The 21,285-nt window shown below is 40.7% G+C and overlaps 1 protein-coding gene across 6 annotated transcripts in view; it reads right to left on the bottom strand.

The window, feature by feature from the left end:
• Positions 1–21,285, bottom strand: part of COMMD1 (copper metabolism domain containing 1) — an 80,866-nt gene that overhangs the window by 15,183 nt on the left and 44,398 nt on the right. The window contains exon 3 of one of the 6 annotated variants that reach the window (XM_072857308.1): positions 181–259. The exons of 4 other annotated variants lie outside the window; for them this stretch is intronic. In XM_072857308.1, coding sequence (XP_072713409.1) covers positions 185–259 — 75 coding nt within the window. In that variant the 3' untranslated portion in view covers positions 181–184. Of the gene's footprint in view, positions 1–180; positions 260–10,341; positions 10,432–21,285 lie in introns of those variants that run through there. One more of the 6 variants, XM_072857309.1, reaches the window with a different exon arrangement.

Raw genomic sequence — 21,285 nt, 5'->3', positions numbered from 1 at the left:
TTTCAACTGTTTTGTGATATTATTTACCATTTTCTTAAATGTATTGGAAAGTACCGTATTATAACATCAAACCCTCTGGGGCATGTTTTTGTTACAGGGTATTGCCAAGACTGAAGTTTGCAGACCATGCATTTAGTTAACTCTTAATTACATAAGGAAATCTCTGTGCTTTTACCTTACCTGTTTATTTAATCAAATCAGTGTCAACCACGTTCCTCTCAGTTACTGCAATATTTACTGGCAGGAAAACAGGAATGAGCTGTGGGGTTAAGAATTACTTTTATACCAACGACATATCCACACAGTCTAAGTAATCTGCATTTAAAAATAATCTCACAGTCAAATAATACAGTCAAAACCTGAGCACTGAATACCTGACCTTTAGGAGGCTACATGACTTGGGATCCTGGCATATTCTGCCTGAGAGCACTATCAGCTTGCAGGCTTAATAACTTGGTTAGCTTCCCCCGAAACAGATCTCTTTTGCTCCCTCACAGCTCTTTAATGTTTTAGTTTATCAGTTACATAAAGGATTCAAGTGCCCGTTAATGTCCTGCCTAAAAGTATTAGACAAATATAAAAGCTGAGTGGAAATTAATACCCTAAGACAGTTCAAGTGGCCTTATTTTCCATGACAGCAGGCAATGCTGGCTCCTGTTGATGGCAATGGTTAAAAGACCTTGGCTTTTTGAGGCCAATCTGTCTTCAGTGAAGACCGTACCTAGTTTGGTCAAAGAAGAGACTGAAGATTAAAATGACTCTGAATGAGCACTTTGGAATATGACGTGTTTAAAACTTCCTTTTCTGCTCCTTTCTGAACCATGTGCACTTGCCCTGTGGTCTAAAAGGCAGCTGACTGCCTGAAACAGAGGAGCAGATGAGGGAGGGGAGTACAGGGCACGTTGCTGAAATACTTCAATATGCAGAGCTGAACAAAAAGTACAATGGTGTATATTTTGGATGCTGCAGGTTTCGCAAGGGGTTAGTAAAGGCCATGCAAATCCTCTGCTGGTTTGCATCTCTGAACAGTGACAGGCAATGCCTTCAAAAAGTCCCTATGTTCTTGCACCTAAGCTCTTAGATCAGCACGACCTGGCTACAGCAAATACCGTTCGCACCCACAAAATGGAATTTTTCATAAAGTAATTTTTCAAGGGCATCTGTTTATGCACATCTATCCCAGCTGTGTTTACAGCATCACAGCGATGCCAGGCATCCATTTGCTCCAGGGTATTTTACCACCTAGAGGAGGAAGAGCACAAAGCCTGGCAAAACACATCCTTGCAGGCACACACACCACCAGCAGCATCCCCATCTCATTACAAAAACATTAACCCCCTGTCCCTGGCACACTGGTGCATCACAGAAATCCTGAATTACACATGAATAAGCCTCTAAATGGAGAGTGAAAAGTTACTCTTATTTGGGCAGAAGGGCTCGTCTAAAAACATGAAAACAGTGTACCAAAGGCTTGAAAATATGCCTTCAGTTCAGCACGCATTCAGCTGGGTTTTCCTTCTTAAAATATATAACAAGACAAAGTGGTCAGGCCAAGCAGGCTTTTTTTTGCTGTTTTTATGGCATTTATCTATACCCTTTCTGATGATCTGAAAATAGAATTTATGGGGACAAAAGGGACTACTCAGAGTTATGTTGCCACTGCAAACACATATTCTCAGCAGGACCAAAATAACAATACTTGTTTCTTTTTAGTAATTTGAATGTGTGAACTTACAAGGGGAAAAAAGCCAAATTGAAAACAAAATGTTTTATTAATTTTTGATATTTTTTTCTCATTTATTTTAGAATACAAACTGCTCTCTTTCAATTCGCCTTGAGAAACCTCCCATGGAAAGGAAGGCAGCCACGTATTTGCGGTCCAGCCTGTTTTACACCACCTCCAACACTGCTGCTATTGCTCTTCCAAAGCCTCAGGACAGGCATCGCACTCAGATTTATCAGCAAAAACAGCAGCTCTTGCTGAGTGTGGTGCAAAGCTCACTAAAGATAGTGGGAATCTCTGCACTGACTTCAGCAACCTTTGGATCAAACGCACTAAAATATCAGCGTTACGTGCCAGCAGGGAGACACCAGAGGAATATAGCTCTCTGCTGAAAAAAATGGAGAAGCTACAGATTTGCATTTTTCTGTGCCTTTTTTTTAGCAACACAGAATATGTCCTTGCTAATATTTGCTGCATGATACATAATTCCTTTTTTTTCCAAGCCTCTTTCCTTGTGTAAGAGGAACAGCAAAGGCTCATAATGAAAGCTGAAGCTGTAGGTGCAATCCTGCAAAGAGATTAGCGTGGGAGGACACTTATGCCTGTGCAGAATCCCACTGAAGTCAAGGGGCTGTAGGCTCTGCCCACACAGCTCTCTTTGCCTCAGCTAATATTACAACTTTGTTTTATTCAAGCTGCAAGTTCAAAATTCATCCTAGAAATTAGTACAGGCAATAGAATACAAACTCTGCATTACAGTCAATGCACCTCACCTGGATTCATTTGTTTAAAAGTCTAATCAGGACAGATCAGGACACCAGTTCCCAACATGATCTCAAAAACAGCCTTGCCATGAAGATCGTTTTAATGCACGGCACTTCATAGTCTTCTTGACAGGCATCATGTTGAACCGTATCTTTTTTTAGAAAGATAAAAGATTCAAAGAAAAGTTATCTAATTTTGGTTGACCTCTCGTTCTTAATTCAAGGGCAAGTGGTACTGAAGTAGAAGTAATTTCCATAACTGAATTGCAGAGCAGTCATTTAACAATTAATAAGTGATCCGCTCAGCATATGAAAACTGAATATGAAAATAAGCATGTAAGAATTGGAGATACCTCTGCACAAAGAAGGGCTGCAGCTCCTCCATGTCAGATATTTAATTGGTTATCTCTTTCTTTTTCTCCCCATGAACAAGGGGAGGAGAAGGCGATGAAATATAAAATAACCTAACCACTTCCCCAGAGGAAAATGGAGGTGATGTGAATGGCTCATTTAGCTTTCCGTGTCTTTGAAACAGAGGAGAAGTCTCTCTTTTTTTATGTCCACAACAGCAGCCTTTCTTTTTTGGTCTGCATCCACAGTTTGGACATCAGCATTCAGCAGAACGGATGCGCTTCTCATTGGTAGTAAATCTGTAACGCCGCAGCCTTGTTCTCCTGCATCAACAAAATGTTAATATTTGTGACCAGTTCCCCTTGGCAGATGTAAGGTCACTGCTCTTGCTGTAGGACTGTGAGAAATAGGATGTGTTTCACCTCCTTCCCATTGCTGCGATCAGACTAAACGTGTCCTCCTGGGAGACCAACCTAAGCACCGAGGACCTCATGGACCTCGTGCTGACCATCATGGCCATGAAGACACAGTGACACCACCTTGTGTCTTCTCACTTCAGCTCTGGAGTGGAGGGACAAGAACCAGGTCACAATTTGTAGCAGCTCTTGGATAAAAGAAAAATGAATTGTGCTGTCATTTAAGGCAGGGATAAGACCAATATTATGAAACCCAAAGCTCCCCCTTCCTTAAGGAAGCGGGGAACAGGAGGAGGATGTGCAATACTGAACGCTGTTGCCTGGTTTTAGACAGCTGTCCTAAAGTGGAGGTATAATAAAATTTGTGAGTGGGCCTGTGTCCTTAAATATATGTGCTTCTGCTCCTTTCAAATATGAAAGCACTACACCTTTTTAATCCTTGCAAACCTAGGGGTTTGTACCGATGGCTGATCTTTCTGCTGCACTCTTGACCAACAGACACTAACAAAGCCAGGACTAACTGTGCACCATAGTAACAAAAATACTTGTTTCTGGTTTTCAGTTTCCCTGCTTACTGTCCTACCAAAGGGCTGGGATATAGTGCAGATTGTATGGAAAGATTTGGACTATTTGGGGGGCTATTAGGGCAAAAAGGGGCCTGCATATAAAGGAAAAAATGGCAATGAGAACAGGGAATGTCTGCCTCCCCTCCTTGCCCGCAAGATTTTCACAGCTCTCCTCACCCTGCTAATGCCTATTATATCTTTTTATATCTATTACATCTTTCTTCAAGGTTAGGAGACAAGAGCTAGCACAGATTTTGCAGCAGCAGTAAATAATTAAATTTTCAGGTTTATTTCCTCCCATTCCTTAAGCTTGCTTTTATCTGCACCATTGCTCAATGCCAAACAGGGATGTTCACTGACCATCCAACACTTGCACCCCTGGCTTTCCTTTCCTTCTCAAGCCTTTACAGCTCACACAGAGCTCAGAGAGGTTTACAAAATCCAAACGACTCCTTCTCCAAAGCATCATTCTGCCTCCCCTCTGGAGATTTTAAAAAAATTCATCTTGGCTATATTAATTAGCAAAGCTGGGTTCAACCCATGCTAGCTGTTGTTTGTATCTACCACGAAACTGTAGTGATTAATTTCTCAGAGCCTGCCAAACTGTTTGCAGGAAGAGTGCAGGACGATGCATTGGCGACACTGCAGACGAAGAGAGAGGTGCATTGGCAGGGCTGCACAGTGAACGCCGGCATGAGCTTGCCTGCATTATGCTTGATGCAAAGCCAAAAGTGGCATTTCATTTTCAGGAGGACTAAATTCACTCATAAATTGAAACCCAAGTTTGATAAATAGCTAAAAAGTTCTAAGAAAAATGGACACAGTGGCATGCTGGGCTTATTGCATTCATTCTGCTTTACTGTAGGCTCAGTAATGTACCACTGGACATTATAAATGCACCTTAATTTTCTTGGATAAAAGGATTATCCTGAGATGAAGTATGCTGGGAAGCAGCTTTACATTTGGAACAGCCCTTCTCCCCACAGGCCCAATTAACAGTTTTGGAAACAAGTTGTAGGCACGTAAAGAAAATTTTACTACAGTGATATTTTCTAAAATATCAGTCTGAGTTATAAAAGGGGTGTTCGTGCTATAGAGCTCCTAAAATAACCAGGGAGTGAAGATGGCATTTTTGGCGTCCTTCAATTGATTCTCTAATAAACAAGTTCTTGATGAGAACTCAGCATTACCATTTAATGGGTTCGTGCTACTTCCGTATGCACCCGTTTAAAAAAGGGCTGTAATTAAATGCTGATAAAATACCTTATCTTGACCTCAGCTTCTCATTTCAAACCTATGTGGTGGCAGTGACAGCTTTTTGTTTGGGTTTTTTGTTGTTGTTGTGGCAGGAGAGCAGGGGAGGACACTGGGCACCACAAGCATCTCCTGCACCAAAAAAGTAATAACAAAAGAGTAACTTCCAAAAAAGTAACTTCCACTATAACTTTTAACAAAGCCAGTCAGTCACATGAAAAAATCTTGAAAGTCAGTCACATAAAATACATCTTTGGTGCGCTACAAAAACAGAACAACACACCCTTGCTGAAAAACATCCCAGAGAGGCTTTCCAGAAGAAACTCTTCTAATGTGCTGTTGTATCCTGTGCTACTGCAAAGGGGTTGATACAGATTTCAGGCCACTGCTGAATTTTAAACAATAAAATAGGTACAGACAACATTAGATGTAGCTTTTTCTTTTTTAATGTCATTGGCTTTATCTTATCACACTGCTCTTCTCAATACGATTTCACAACATACTGCAAATGATGGAGGGAAGAAAGAGTGGACAAACTGTTCAATGGTTGTCTTTGAAGGTGGGTATACTGGCTTGGCTGTCTTGATATATAGAGATATATATTTCTATATTTCTTCATGTTATCTCATCAGATCTGAGGAAATTCTGATACAGCAGTTTTGGATATCATTAAAAAAACACCAATGTCACCAAACTAAAAAGAAAAAAAGGTTCAGAGATATGTGAACTCTTTGGGAGGTCTAATAGCAAAGTGTCTGCAATAGCTGGCAAACCTCTGCCTAACATTTCTTCCCTCTGCCAAAAAGAGTTGTCCTTCACTGAACTGGGGATACCGTATCCTTGACTTTTATAATCTTCCCTGTAACATCAGGCAATCCTATGCAACTTTTTGACCTTACAACAGACTCCTGGACACCACTGAGGTTGAAACCACGCAAATTTGAGAGATGCTTGCAGAGTTATACCCGACAAAGACCACCCCTACACTTCATTTCACCCAAGCACATCGGACACTGAATTCTCAGGCTGTCCTGTATTACGTCTCAAATGCATCCTCCTCTGTCATGGTTCACCAGCTCTTTTTGACTCAGATGGTTAGTCTGTATTTTGGGGTCTCTTAAGAGCAAAAGCTGATGTAGACCGAGAAATGTGTGTCTGTGCACATACACACTCCATATATATGCGCCCACAAATCTATACCTACAGGCACCGAGTTTTGTTCAGCAAGATGCGATAGGGAATCAAACACCAGGACGTTTCTTTGCCTCCACTTCCAAGCTTCCTTCCAGTCAATGCTCCCTGCGAAAATAAAAAGCTCTTCTCTGTTCCCATCACATAACCACCCCAAAGCTTTGTGAAAACCATGCCAAAGGTCCTGCTTTTGACATGATAACCTCTCTGCATCAAGCTTTGTGGTCCGTATGATCTCTGACTAGCTTTTGTGTGTGCTGTTGGTGGCAGGTGGCTTTCTCCAAAAGGAGCTGACGATCATAGCCAGTCTCTTACCGCTGGCCTTTGGGGTGTCACAGGCCCTGGGAAGTACACACGGTGGCCAACACCGTGAGAAGGTCTTGACCAAAAGTTTAACTGGGAAAGCACCTGGGAAAGCACATTTTGGATGAGCGGCTAAGAGCTTGAAGGTGTTTGCTTAGGGCAGCCGTTGCCCCACTGCATGGGGAGCTGGGCCTGGGAGAGCGCAGTCACACCCCGGGCTGGAAAGACTTGATGGTCAATCCTGAGCAGCAACTTCATGGATGCATTTGAAGCTCAGACAGCACGAGGCCCTACAGGACCTTCCTTGAGGGAAAAACCAAGTTGGGATGAGAACAGACCTGCCCGTTCAGGGCTTGAGAGAAGTGATGAGGGATTTCCCTTGCTGGAAACCTCTACCAACCCTGGGTAGATAATGCATTCTCCTCCCTCCACTGTCCTCCAGCGCTGCTCTTGAAGAATGCGTGCGATGAAATCTCCACCGTGAAATCTCCAAGAAAGCCAAAGTCTTCCTGAACAGGGGACTAATTTTAGTGCTTCCACTACAGATGAGCCTCAAAAACATGGAGCGATACTTGCACTGCATCACTGTAGAGGCATTAAGGAGGAGGCAAGAGGGTCACTGCCCATGACTTTGTCATGGGCCAGGTTAAAAAAACACCCCAGACAATATTTTCCATCTGGCCCAGTCCTCCAACGCAACTCCCTTTTTCTTGCTAGTTTTTGGTTGCCTCAGGTTCTGTCTCAAAATGGTCATGAATAAGAAATAATAAGCAAATACAACATCTCCACTTATTCCTACTGTACATTATACATCCACAGAAAACAACCAGGACTTTTTAAAATTGCAGTGAAGCACATTTTTAACTGTTACTAAAGATATGGTGAGTCATTAATGATCTGGGTGCCAGAAGACTGTGCTTTCTGAAGTCATCACTGCTCATTATTTCAAGAAAACAATTAGTCAAAATTAAAAATTAAGCCCTAGAGCTTCCGGAAACTGGATACTGTTTTTTGAATCATTCATGAACAGTATGAAGACAATAAAGGCCGTCTGGACCATGCCCTCACCCCTTTGTAATGGGTATAATAACTAGAGACAATTTCATCAGTAAGGGACAATAAAAATACAGATCCCCTTCAGGAGCTCCAGATGGGGAGGATGGAGGGATGGAAACAGTGAAAAATGATTCTTATTTACTGACCTGGCTGCGTTAAACTCCAAGCTACATACTTTTCCTTTTTAAACAGAGTCTTAAGCATCTAAAAATAATAGGAATATTCATAGGATACAAATTAATATGAATATGAATATTCATAGGGAGGAATATTCATACTGGAAAACCAAGGCAATAAGTTCAAATAAAAAAAATTGCAGTGTTTAGAACTGGAATTAGACTTTTTCAAGACAACACATTTAGACGATAGCATATTACCAGAAACAGAACAGAACTGAAACCATTTCTTTTCATTTAAAAAAATGAATCACCATACTTTTCCCCAGCTATAACTCATTTATCTGACTATAATGAGGAGCCAGCATTTGATGTTCTAATCTCTACAGATTCACCCACTAAAATATAACTACTGCAGAAGCAAAAAGACCCTGGTACCTGGGTCTAAAGTGCAGGTAGCACCATCTGAAGTTCTTTAGTCCCAGAATAGCTGCATCCATAAGGACAGATGCACTCTTCTCAATGAGATTTATTGCTATTAGATAAAATGGCCAGAAAAGCAGCTTTACTCATTTTTTGTCTTAGGTAAAAGCTCTGATCACTGTCCTCTTAATTTTCAGCTACAAAGGGCAAAACCAAGTTGGTTTTTTTTTTGGGGAAAAAAAACCCCTAAAAACCCCAAACCCACCATATGTTTGGAGTTTCAGTTACATCATCCCTCCCCGTGCCCTCACTGACCCGAGACACGCTGCCGCAGCAAGATCTCACTGCAGGCGCGGACATGTGCCATCAGCTGACAGCTCCAAAACAGGGGAAGTAACCAGCGCAGTTGCTCACCTGCATCTGAATTTACTTATGGAAAGAAAAAAAAATTGGTTTATTCCTCAAAGGAGGGTTGGGGAATCTGGACCATGGAGCCCAGGGGATATTTTTCCCTAAAGATACCTTTCAGTTTGCAACTTTTTGTGCTTAGTCTGTGATCTATTTTTTCCTCCTGTCCTACAGTCTCTCTGACATGGCTTGTCTGCATGTGATTCAGATCAGGCATTTTGGGACTCTTCACTGACAGCAGGAAACACAATTTTCAAGTGGAAAAGACGAATCCTCTACAAAGCCCAGTTTCACATCTCTTCTTCGAAAAGATGGCATCAGCACCACCCCAAAAATAAATAATTTGGATGTGTTACATTCAATTCATACCTGAAACATCCCCCTTGATAACTTCTTGGTATCGCAGTCGTGATTGCTGACATTTTCTAGTGGCAAGCAACAGCTCTAATGCCAGTGTTAAAAGCACAGAAATGTTATAAATGTATAATGAAGCCTGAGAAGGGCTGCTTGCTGTTGTCTCTGTTGACTCAAACATCACACTTTGGTCTGCAGTCCAGGACCTCCCATAATGACATTATGTAAGTAAGCACCTGGCCAAGGATTAAATCTAACACTAAATCTAACTCGTCTTCCTCTTTTTCACGCTGGTGGAATACCCTCTCTGGTTTCTATCTCATGTCATCAATATTACAAACTTCCCTATTTTAGCTTTTCTGATTCATATCTCATCTCTCCGTCTGTGCAGAAATAGAGAAGACCATCACTTGCCGCTTTGATTACAATACTCCTTCCTTGGGACAGACTTTGGTGTATGTTTTAAGGCATCTTTACTTTCAAATTGCAATACAACCTTTACTCCTACCAGGGTGACTATGTGATCACAGCAAAGAGAGTAGAAAGAAAAACCAATGTAGAAGAATGGCATTTATTATTTAAAAAAAGTTGTTTCTTCCTCTTAATCGTCCCTTGTTGTTTTCCATTAGCAGTTTGGTAACTAGAAATCATTTCTTACAACATGTTTTCAACACACCTAATGCAGCAGGTTTTACTCTGGAATCCTTGAACCACTTTCAAGAGATGAGGGAAAGTTAATTAAGAAAACTAATTCCATAGTTTTACTTTGTAGCCACCTGCGTGTGCCACTTCCAAAGGGTCCAGTACCTCCAGCAAAATAATTTGGGCTCCACAACTCAAAAAAGATGATCCCACACTACAGGCACCATCCCAAGAATATATAAAATGAAAAGGGGCTTAATACAGGCCTTGTGCTATACTAATTTTGAGATCATGCCACTTCTGTCCCTAATACTGCTGTTTTGCTGGTTATTTGGTCCATTATCCATGGATTGAGCATCTCCAAGTGCGTAACAGCAGACCAGTACCTCTCAAATGCAAAAAAAAAGGGCATTTAATAGAAGCAGTATTTAAAAAGCATCCTACAGCTACTGGTGGATCTGCTGGTTAATGTTCATACCTCTGCTAAAAGCAGCTTTGAAAAGGCACTTTTTCAGCCGCATGTAAAAATGTTAATGATTAATGTCCTTCTGCATGAAGAAGGGAGGAGGAACAGGTGTAGCAAAAAGATAACAATAGTAGGAGAAAGGTGGTCAGGGAAAAATAGCGTAAAGGTCAAAGAATGGAGGAACGGTCCATCCTTCGAGCTGCTAAGTATAGCAGTTCACAGTAAATGGAGGACGGTACAGCTTCATTTTGGGGAGAAGACAATTTGCCAGTCAGTGCAAAACTCCATGACAGCAATTTTCCAACTTACCAAATTGGTCCACAGAAGAAACAATTTTTTCAGGTGCTTTTGTTGCCTTTCACTTGATGATTTAATAGGTGACACAACCAGGCAGCACTCTTTGAAGTAAATACAGAAATGTTTCTTGTTGGGAGGGAAGAAAACCCCTGCAAAACCTTTACTGCTCCTTTCACGTCACTAACATCAGGCACTAGAGATGTAACTGCCTAACATGCATGAAAGACTTCTGGCTGAAGAAATCAAAATTAAGTGTGTATTTTCTTCCTCTTTCTTTTAGTGAACAAGCAGACATGACAGGGCATCTAAATGAGCCATCTGAGACTTAATTTCCGTGAAATACAATACAACTTAGGACGGAAAAGTGAAATTTGAAGCAGCCTTTAAACAAAGTCTCCTATCTCAGAAATACTCGTCAATACCATAGTACAATTTTGAAGGTTTGTTAATGTATTAAAGTATTTGTTATTAAATGGCACGCATCAGATGAAGCCTGAAACATGATCAGACTTTTCAGCAGTTTTGCTCCTCATGTGATAAAACACCATTTCTGGCTAGGGAGGGGAGGGCTCCTTCTTGATGGCCCTTTCTGAGAAAGAGCTATCAGAAAGCTGCCATCTCCCACTGCACAACGACAGAGCCACTGCGCTGAATTGCTCTGCTGGAGGTCTTCCTCATCTGCTGCTTTGAAGTTTCCTCTTGCTTAACCCAAAAAGTGCTTGGAATTGCCCTGCCATGTGCCTGGAGCTCTTAGGCAAAGTACAGGCAGGAAGGCACATACAAAACACCCCACTCATATGAAGAGAACAGTAAGGCACGGGTATACTTTAAATATCTAATCAAGGACCGGTTTTACTATCTGAATTTTATATTACCAAGAGTTTTTATTGCTAGAATTTTATTATCAAGGACTGGTTTTATTACCAGAATTTCATATTCTGCACTATTTGTATGGACTGCACAAGAAAGTAAACATCCCTAATTCAATAATGTGAGTCTTACCACAGCAAGGAAGTTCACACAAAACTTTTGCTTTAATGCCTGAGCTGGTCCGGTTATTTGAAACAGAGACGCCAGTTCACAGGGCAAGCTACTACCTTTACAGTTTCAAAACCAGAAATTCAGCAATCCATTAGTAATCATTAGTCTTCCATTTAATTTCTGATGCCCTTACTGTTTTGCTCATGGATTATCCAGCTCTGTGTTGAAAATTGTAGACATAGCATCAGACTCATATTACACAAAGCCATAACACATTCAGTATGAGAACAGTTTGATTAAGATTGCAAACCTGTTGCATAAGCTTTACCGGAAACTGGATTGTACATGGATTTCATCTTGATCAATATGTCTATAATCTAGTTTCCAAAGATGTCACTGTAGTTCCCTCTTTGTAAGAAAAAGAACATGAAAATGTTTGAGCTGATGAGATGATACTTGCTATGAATAAGAATCTTTATATTGGTGATGAATTAATGTTTGCATAAATGTTTGTGTGACACTTGGTGATTCTTTCCTTCACAGTGAGCTTTACATGAATTTTATATGTATTTACCATCCAATAATGATGGTACCTATAAAACCAGATTGATTTCCATTGAATAAAAGAGAATTTTAAAGAAGCAGGGAAGGACCTCACAAATCAGTTACCTCTGTCAGATGACAACTGGACTTGTTTTTAAGTAACTGGACTTGTTTTTAAGTCATGGTTTAGCAAGGGATCAATACAAGCTGGCAATGGCAGCTAACAGCCAAATTCAAGCTTGGATGAATTTTCAGAGCTGCAAGATAGGCTTTGCATCTTAAAACTTGGAGGAAGGTGAAGGGATGTGAAAGACCCAAGATTATGGCCAAGGAATCTTTCAGAACCTCAAATCTACGGAAGAAAAATTACATTTGAGACTTGCCACCTTAGAAAATGAAGCCTTGGCAGCAAGCAATCCCATCCCTCCTCCCATCCAAATCAAGGGAAAAGCAAGTGGTGGCTCTTTGAATCTCTCTGCACTGGGGGAGGGCTGATCACTAATGACCAGGAGAAACAACAGGCAGAACTAAAACCAATGGGACCAGCTCCTGACTGCAGGTGCAGACATTGTTCCAGAGCATCCAGGAGCCTGAAGGAATTTTAAGTCCCTTTCACCTATATTTGACTTTTTTTTTTAAGGAATGCCTATGGGTGCATGTGAGCATCAATCAAGTACTTGTGAGGAAAGCTTCTGGCCTGACTAAGGAATTTCTTCTAGTTTTCAGTTTTTACAGTGCGTGCTTTTGAGATTAGTGCTCTTTCCACATTCATTAAAAGGCAGAAACCCAAAATACAATCCAAACCAGAGACTACAAACTTCTGCTAGTACATCCGGCAATCTTGACTAATGCAAGGCTTGAATATTCTCAGTAGAGTAAGGAAGTGCCAGGGTAATGCCCTATATGCTGATGTGAAAGTGCCTTGCTCTGATGCATTTTACTCTCAGTTGAAAGTTTCATTAGCAACAATTGTTTTTTTTAAGCTACAAAAGCTTGTTTTTCTTAAGCCTTGAAGTACCTGTCAGTATTTTTTTTCTTGGAAAAAACAGTACACTTATTACTTGCACGTCTTGGAAAATCTAACTGGTTAAAGATTGACAGAGGAAGGCACTCAATATCCTAATCAATATAGCACTTGATGGGCTAACTTTCAAAAGGTTGGTAGTAAACTCACCCATGAAATATTATCTGGGAATCTCAGTGTATGGGTTAAGAAGTGGCATGGTGAGAGAGAAGAGAAACCCCTGGTTTCATCTGATGAGAGCACTTGGGCTGCAACCTACTGGCTTGGGCCCTTCCTGATCCCAGCCAAGTACTTCATCCTTCTGCACGTAAGAAATTTGTTTAGCATCACCAGAAAGCTTCAGCATTTCTTTTTTATAACTCAGTTTATTGATGCCTGTCAAGATGTTTGTTCTAAAAAGTGTAGGAAATGGAGGTCTATGGAATCTGCTAATGAAAGGTTTACTACATTTAATTGAGGCTGATGTTGCATCTCAGTTGGGTTTATTCATTCATGCTGTTAAACACAGATGAGCTATTGTATCATTAGCAAATTATGTAAAACAATCAATATTCTGTAACATGAAAAGCAAAGTTATTTTGGGCAATCAATGTAAAAAAAGGGACAATACATCTCTATAGCCCTTTCAATTTTGCTCCCTGGGTGCATTTGTTTTAGCAGCTTCCCATGCTATCTACATCTTGAATCTTCTCACAGCTGTGATCCACAAAAACACTAACAGAGTAACTAAACATGGATTTCAAGTTACAAAACAAAGTTGTTCACATTTGCTGGTAAAACAATCCCTGTTCCTGTGGGATTGAGCTTCAAAACACCTCAGTTAACTCATGCTGCACATAAAGCTCTAAAAATAGCTTGCCCTTAAGAGAGTTTTGACCAAAACAAATTATCCCGTTTAATAAGCATCATTCCCTCCTCATCCTCCAAAGGTTATGCCTGCCAAAGGAATTAGAAACAAAAAAATAGTGGTTTTATCTTCCTCAAAACTACCAAACCTACAGGCTCCTAAGAGAGTTTCAGCTCAGAGGACTGCAGCAGCCTGAGCTATACGGTGTCAGAAATGAAAGCCAGAAAATGGTTAATTAGCTCTTCAAGTATCTGAAAGGGTAGGATATATTACAGTCAACAATCCCACACGCTCAACCTGAACTCGTGGTACTGGATTATCAATTGTTGACGCTCCCCTCAAAGCACAGGATCACAAATATTCTCCCTGAAGCTTGTCATTGAGCATCCACAATAAGCTCCAGAACAAACTCAAAATTGAAAATATTTTAAGAAACAGATGACTGTGAAAAATACAGAATGAACACAAGAAAAGACCGCGACTTTCAACAAGGCTTTTCATTAAAACATCCATGCTTGAACAATCTCCTTCTTCGAAGCGCTGTTAAATGTTCACTTCAAGTTCCGTGTTTCAAAAATTCCCTCTTCCACTACCAGGATATTTACTGGTAATAAAACCTGATGGCTTATTCATGCCAAACACGTCACAGAAACTTTTGTTATAGGTGGTTTTTCTATGGAGCTGGTTTCATTGTCAGACTTGGGCATCTCACGCAGAATAAATATCCCTCATCCCAAATCCCAGAAATCAACCCAAATTTGCAGATTACCAGCCTACTATGTCTATCTGCTATACTATTTTAAAATATCACATTTGTTGACAAAACTTCACCTCCGAGTTCTCTGACCTGCTTATTTTGGCCCCAATACTACTGCTTATATTGGCTGATGCACTAATGAGAAAAAATCTTTTTGTGTAGCCATAGTTAAAGAACAACTCTTATTAAATCATGAAGTGCACTCTTGCAAAGCTACTTGCTGGTAATTTCCATACTATGCATGTTTCTTGCTTTGAAATACATGCATGCTTTATGCTATGCAATGCATTTCTACCTAATAGATTGTCAAAAATAGAAATTATTAACAGCAGATTCTTAAGGCTTCAGCTTAATAGGAATTTACAGCAGTATTTATAATTTATCTCTGAAATTTACAGCAGTATTTATAATTTCTCTCTGCAAGTGAGGGACACGTCATCAACCTTCTCCAGAACGACCCTGAAAACCAGCAGAACGAACAATGTCTGAAGATAGAGAATTACAGAGGAAGAAGAGATGCATTTAATTAAAACAATGTAAAATGGAGTGGAAGTGGTCATTTGCATATGGTTTAAATACTCACAGGAGGAGTGGGAAAACAGGTGGATAAATAGGGAACACCATCAGTTTCTCCCTCCTTAAAGACAGAGGGTACCCACAACCGATTTTAAGAATTAAGTATCATTTGAAGGGATAACAATTATTTTTGCAGCAAAGCTTAGTAATAAAATAAGCACAAAATATTTTTCTAAATTTGCAATGAATTCCAAATTTCCTGAATAACAGTAATCATTAAATATTTTTGCATTTTATAAGATTTATGACTAAAGTAATAAAGAGAATTTGTAGAAATAGGTACTTTCATTTAGAAATAATAAAACCTAAATTTGTAAATGCCTAAGGTATAGTTTTGTTTGTTTTTACAAGGCTGATGATTTCATAAAATACAGCTTTTGCTGGACCCTAACCACGCACTATTTAGCTACAACTGCTCTGCTCACAAAAGTATCTGTTAATATACTTTAATAAAAGTATTATCTACATGCTTAGACTGCATTAGCGGTTTATGTTATAGCCTCTTGAGCTCACAAGGAGCCATGCTCCAACAGTTAACATGTGCACGTCCAACACGTGTGCTGGAGTATGCAATGAAGTGAGCAGGTCCACAGCCAGTGCTTCCATGTGATTTAGCACCTTGACTTCGATCCTGAACGTTTTTGATTTCTTCAAGAAGAGACAAGATTAATTCTCTTCCCAAAGTGTTCACTGAGAGTAAATAAAAATGAAGCCCGTCTTACCAATAGCGTATTATTAAACAGCATAACACAAGTGCAAAAGAAGACTTGTGAGAGTTTGATTACCGGACATCCAGGATTGTGGCAAGCAAGCCACAGGAAACAAAAAATATATTTAAGACATGACTGAAGGGCCCCCAAATGCATTAAAAAAACCCTCCTAGAAAATGAAGCTTATCACCTCAGGGATGGGTGATGGACATCTCGCATGTCTTCTCAAACCAGGCATACACTGATGCTGAGGGGCAGCGCTGTGCTTGCTGCTCGAAACCACCGGTCTGAAATGGAGTGGTCCTTGTGCAGTACGGCCAGTGTTTGAGAAAAACTTATCACAAGCTAAAAATAATTTGTAATCTTTAAAGCTCGCCACTAACTTCAGACCAGGTCTGTGATGGAAACTTTCCAAAACAGTTATCGGACTCATTTCTGAAGTAGCCGGATCATGAAATTTCGGATATTTTGATTTTTCTTTCTCAACAGCAGTCTGAAAACCTAAACACACACAACACTGGATATTGTATGAGAAAGTGTAGCTCACCTCAGCTTTTTTGTTGTTCATAAAACAACAACAAAACCCCAGGACACTGATGGATACAGCTTTAGGACGTGCAACTTAAGAGCCTTTGAATGCTGTTAACCAGCAGCGCAAGAAAATGCATGTGGGAGACTTAAGCCCAGCACAACAAGAGGAAAAAGCATCACCCAATGACACAGGCTGGAATCTTTTCAAAGACCTTTTCTAAATAAAAAGGCAAGATCTGCTGCCAAGATGAGCTTGAGGCAACTTCAGACAATGGCAATATACTATGTTTCACCTATAAACTTGTCTCTTAAACCAAAGGACTGTGTGAGTGCGTAACTTCATGAGAGAAAAGCAAACATGTAATTGCCAATAAAAGTCTCACCACACAATTAATGTGTGTTGTCTGAAATACAAAGTCCAATCTAATTATGTTTGTCAGAACAGCAGGAGATGTGATCCTCCCTCTCTCAGGGGTGGTAGCCGGGAACATGCCTGGGGCCCTGACAACAGGAGGAAGGGCTGGGCTGGTTCACACTCTGAGCACAGCTTCAGATCAGCGAATGTCCCTGAAGCCTTTTGGGTGACCTAGATATATCATGGTTGAGGAACCACATGGCGTCCTGACATGGGGATGTCATGGGTGGCTACCGTGACACCTGCACAAAGCTCTGGTGCAACAGTCGGTGCTGTGGACAACGCCTTGGAAAAAAACAAGCCATCTCCCTGGGAAAACATACCCTGCCCTGCCCCGAAACCTGTTCCAACGACCCATTTGTAAACTGTAACAGGCATCAGCATCTTGACAGTTAAATCGGCAAGAAGTGTCTGAAAATGGCCCCCATCAGATACCACTGCAGTCCAGCAGGCAAAACGTTGAAAACCCAAGTGTCTGCAGCAGCTGCCCAGCTGGCCAGACCATGTTGCTCACAAGGGTTCGGCCTTCTGCACTTTAAGAGACAAAAACGTCTTTCTTGGGAGATGTGACTTTATAAGCAGGCACTATAACTAGGACTGCAATTCAGTGCCCGGAAAACAATAGAAGACCCGATCCTTCCCACACAAACAAGCCGAACAGCGATCTGAATAAATAAAGCGTAAGGCAAGCTAAGATTTACCCATCAGGCCCATGTTTTTCATGTAGCAAAACCAAAAGGTACTAAATTTAAACACTGAAAATAAAGGAGATGCTGTTCCAGTTCTTCTTCGTGAGATGCTCTCTCCCGCTACTCTTCTTTCACCAGGCACCGAGCAAGCCAACATGAGAGAAGCTGAATTTTGTAGGAAAACATCTCCTTCTTTGCTAGAAAGAGGAGACAGACTCCTCTGACCCCCGACCGCGCAGCCACCATGACGCCAGGGAAAGGGGCTTCGTCTCCCTCACAGGCTTTGTGCACGCATGCACACCATTACACACCTCTGCAAAAAAACACTTTGTGGAATTAACGTATAAATGTTTTACGCCGGGCACTGAACTAACCTTATGCAAGCACAAACACTATGCTGAATTACAGCATGTGCGCATGGGACAGAAGGCAGAGTATCAAATACCAGAAATAGCCTAGTCTCCTTCATTGCTTATTGTTTTTCTTTAATTTTCATTTAAAATGCACTTTAGAGATAAGCACAAAAGACTTTTTTTCCCCCCCCCCAGGTCAGATACAATCAACTTGTCCTGAAATAATTTAACCTTACTTTTTAGTCGTTCTCCAGAAACGCTACAAAAACAAAGCTTTCCGCATGCTGGGAAGAACAGAAACAAACCCAAAGCTTTAAAAACTGGCTGCTGTGAACTGCAGCTCTCCCTGTCCCAAAGCTAAATGGCTTCGCTCATCCTTGCTGGGCTGCACCGTTCAGCTACTAGCCAACACGTTAACACTTTTTTCTGTGGGTTGTTTTTTTTTTTTTTTTTTTTGGCCTTGCAAATACACACAGAGTATGACAACACAGATGCATGGATTTTTGGACGGCAAGGTTAAATTCAAGGGTGCAGCTTTTCCCTCAGCACCTGGGTAGAGGGCTGAACAGCAAAGCTGTGGCAGTGTGAGCCGGGGTGAAGGCAGGCTTTCCTGCCAGCAGAAACCCTAAACCATGGACTTCTGCACTTTATATATAAGCCAGCCCTGTTCATTAAGTCCTTCCTGAAGAGGCCTGGTCGCTACTGCTCGTAAACCTAGAAAAGATAGAAACTCAGAGCTCAGTGGTCAGCAGCACCTCAGCCTGACCTGCAGCTTCCCATTCACTGCAGATCTTGTGCCAGCAATCCTTCCACCACAGTTCATAACACCAAAATGTAAGAATTTGAAAAGTCTTTTCAAGTTGGTATAATTTGCACTACAGGATTTGACTACACAGCTCCTTTCCACAGAAAGTCCCGCAATGAAATCCAGCAAGAGTTTTTCCCTTAGCAATGAGTTAGCCGATACGTAATTTCAAAGACATATATTTTATATGTACAAATCTCCTAAGAAGCAAAAGTACACAATACTTTTTGTCTGGTTTACTATTAATACCAAATATATTTCTGTAAAGTGATAATAACAAAAAAATTACCAATAAAAGCTCAGCTAAAATTTCCCTCTTTTTGACCTACGCATTTACTTGTGTATTTTTTTAAGGACGTTTCTGAATCCTGAGTATCAGCAGGGCTGCTCTCTGTCATGAAATTCCCTTACTCCAGGAGCACACAGGATAAACAGGCAAACCAGACTAAGTCAAGGTGGAAGTTCAAGACACAGAGAGGTCAGCAGGCGTTCCTGTGGATTTATCCCTAATGGGAAAACTCTGTAGATAGCGCTGGCCACTTCCCGCTCGGAAAGGCATTAATTTTACCATTGTAGATCATGTTTGAAAGTTGAATAAATGGTTGGTTTTTAGGATACATTGACATCTTTCAATGAAAAGATAAAACAAACTAGATTTAATTCCATCTGTCTTCACAGCCATGCTGTCAAATCAAGTCCCTCCTGCTCTAAACACCACACAGTGAGCAATGTGATACACCACAGTTTCCTACAGTTTTAAAATATAGAATGTTTAAGTAATTTTATTAACCCTACGATAAATCTTTCTTACTATAACTGGTATTCACTGTGAAAATATTGATATGATATTAAATTTAAATTATTCCATATTTTTAAGACAGAAATATATACTTGCTAAAGATTAATAAAGGCAGAACAGTCTCAGGCACAAGAAAGAAAGAGAAAGTAAAACAGAATTAAAGAGGTTTAATTGTTTTTGTGGAAGCATTCACATCTTTGGTTGCAAGTTTAGAAAACTACTCAGAGCCACACAGAAATATTTCTGTTGGCAACAGCTGATCAATTTGTGGATGAAGACTCTGTTTCATTTAGAGCAGTAGAGGAACAAATTCCCTCTTTTTTTATAAACAGAAAAGTTTTTTCCATTATTTCTATTACAACTTCTATACATGCGTAACCTTTATCACAAAATTGCACTCATCTTGAATTTCCGTCTTGTTTTAAAAACTGTCTGAGAAGTTAAAGTGTAAAAGACAAAGTAATACCACTTCACACAGGATGAAACAGGACACCCCTCCAGCACCGGAGGGTAACAATCAGCAAACTCTCAGCTTTTATTTAAGGCTGATGTTACAGGCACAGCTATTACAATGTCCCCGAGATAACATGAGACAAAGATATACCTCACTAAAAATTCCTTTCATAGCACACCCTTCATTTTGACCCCCTTTTTACCAGTGGCAACAAAAAGATTAAACAGTGTGACCTACCAAAAAGATGCAGAAAAATGCTGCCACTCAAAGCATGACGACATGCAATTTTGGAGGGAGAAAAGATCAAGCAGGGGCAGGATGGGAAAAGATGGCAAACGGTCATCTTCACCGAGGATGGACAGTAAACACACACATCAGTATCACAAAGAAACTTCTCTTTACTGCATCAGTTGAACTTGGAAGATGGCTTTTTGAGATGCTAGCTGAACAACTAGTCTTGGACAAATATTTGCTCAAAAAAACACTCTGAGGAGTATTCACATCAGGTCCAGGTAGCTATGGTGTTTAAGGTAGCCTTCATCAGGCTAAATTTGTCCTCTGAATCAACCCTGAGTCACTCCCTGGAGAAGTCTCTCCCTCCACTGACTACACAAGGAACCTACAGAGACGAGACTCAACGCACGCAGTTCAGAAGCAATTTTGGTCGCCAAAGATTAGGTAGGGAATGAATCTTCCCAGCTGTCACCTTGCACTTCTTGGAGGCAGTTGCTTGAATTTTTTGTTTAATTGTTGGTTTCTTCACTGTTTTTATTCAGACAGCCCATCAGGTCATGTTAATTTTGTATCCCCCCTAAAAACAGATATTTTTCAAGGTTATCTCTGGCACCCTGGATACAAGCTCCACGAACCTGTTCCCGCTATCAACAAACTTTAAGGAATAGCCAAAAGGTCTGTAAGTGTATCAGGATCCATAATACAGAGAAAAAAAACATGTTACTTGCAGATGAAGACTGCTGTGGGTCCAGCCAAGCTGAAGAAGAACAAAGTACTGCTGTGTCTCAGGAGATCAGTGTCTGTCAGAAATTTCACTGACGTTCTGGCACTGTACTTTGAAAACAAATCCTCTCCTTCAGCTGCCGGCGGGAAGGGGAACAAACTAAAACCCAAGCAATTCCGTTCATTTCACTATAATTCACATTTTCCAACGCTATCCCAAGCCCCTGGGTAGCAGGAAAACAGGCATCCAGTGTAACGAGGCTACGCTAGGGAAGACGAGCATCACACAGAAAAGTTAGAATTGGAGTCTTCATGAAAGTAAATAAACCACTGCAATATTTTCAAAATTCCTGCTGTAACAACATCTCTTTGAGCAACTGATATTGCCACATTTCAGTTACGTCCTCAGTGAAATGCAAGCCATTAGTAAAACAGACCCGTAATTCATTACCTAGGGCCTCTTCTCACTTTCTGTATTCTTTTACAAAAACCAAGGACGGCCTTAGAGACGGAG

Source organism: Ciconia boyciana, chromosome 3, assembly GCF_034638445.1.
Source record: "Ciconia boyciana chromosome 3, ASM3463844v1, whole genome shotgun sequence".
NCBI classification, from domain to species: Eukaryota; Metazoa; Chordata; class Aves; order Ciconiiformes; family Ciconiidae; genus Ciconia; species Ciconia boyciana.
Note: the sequence above shows the minus strand (reverse complement) of the source record. Positions and strands in the feature narration are given on the sequence as shown.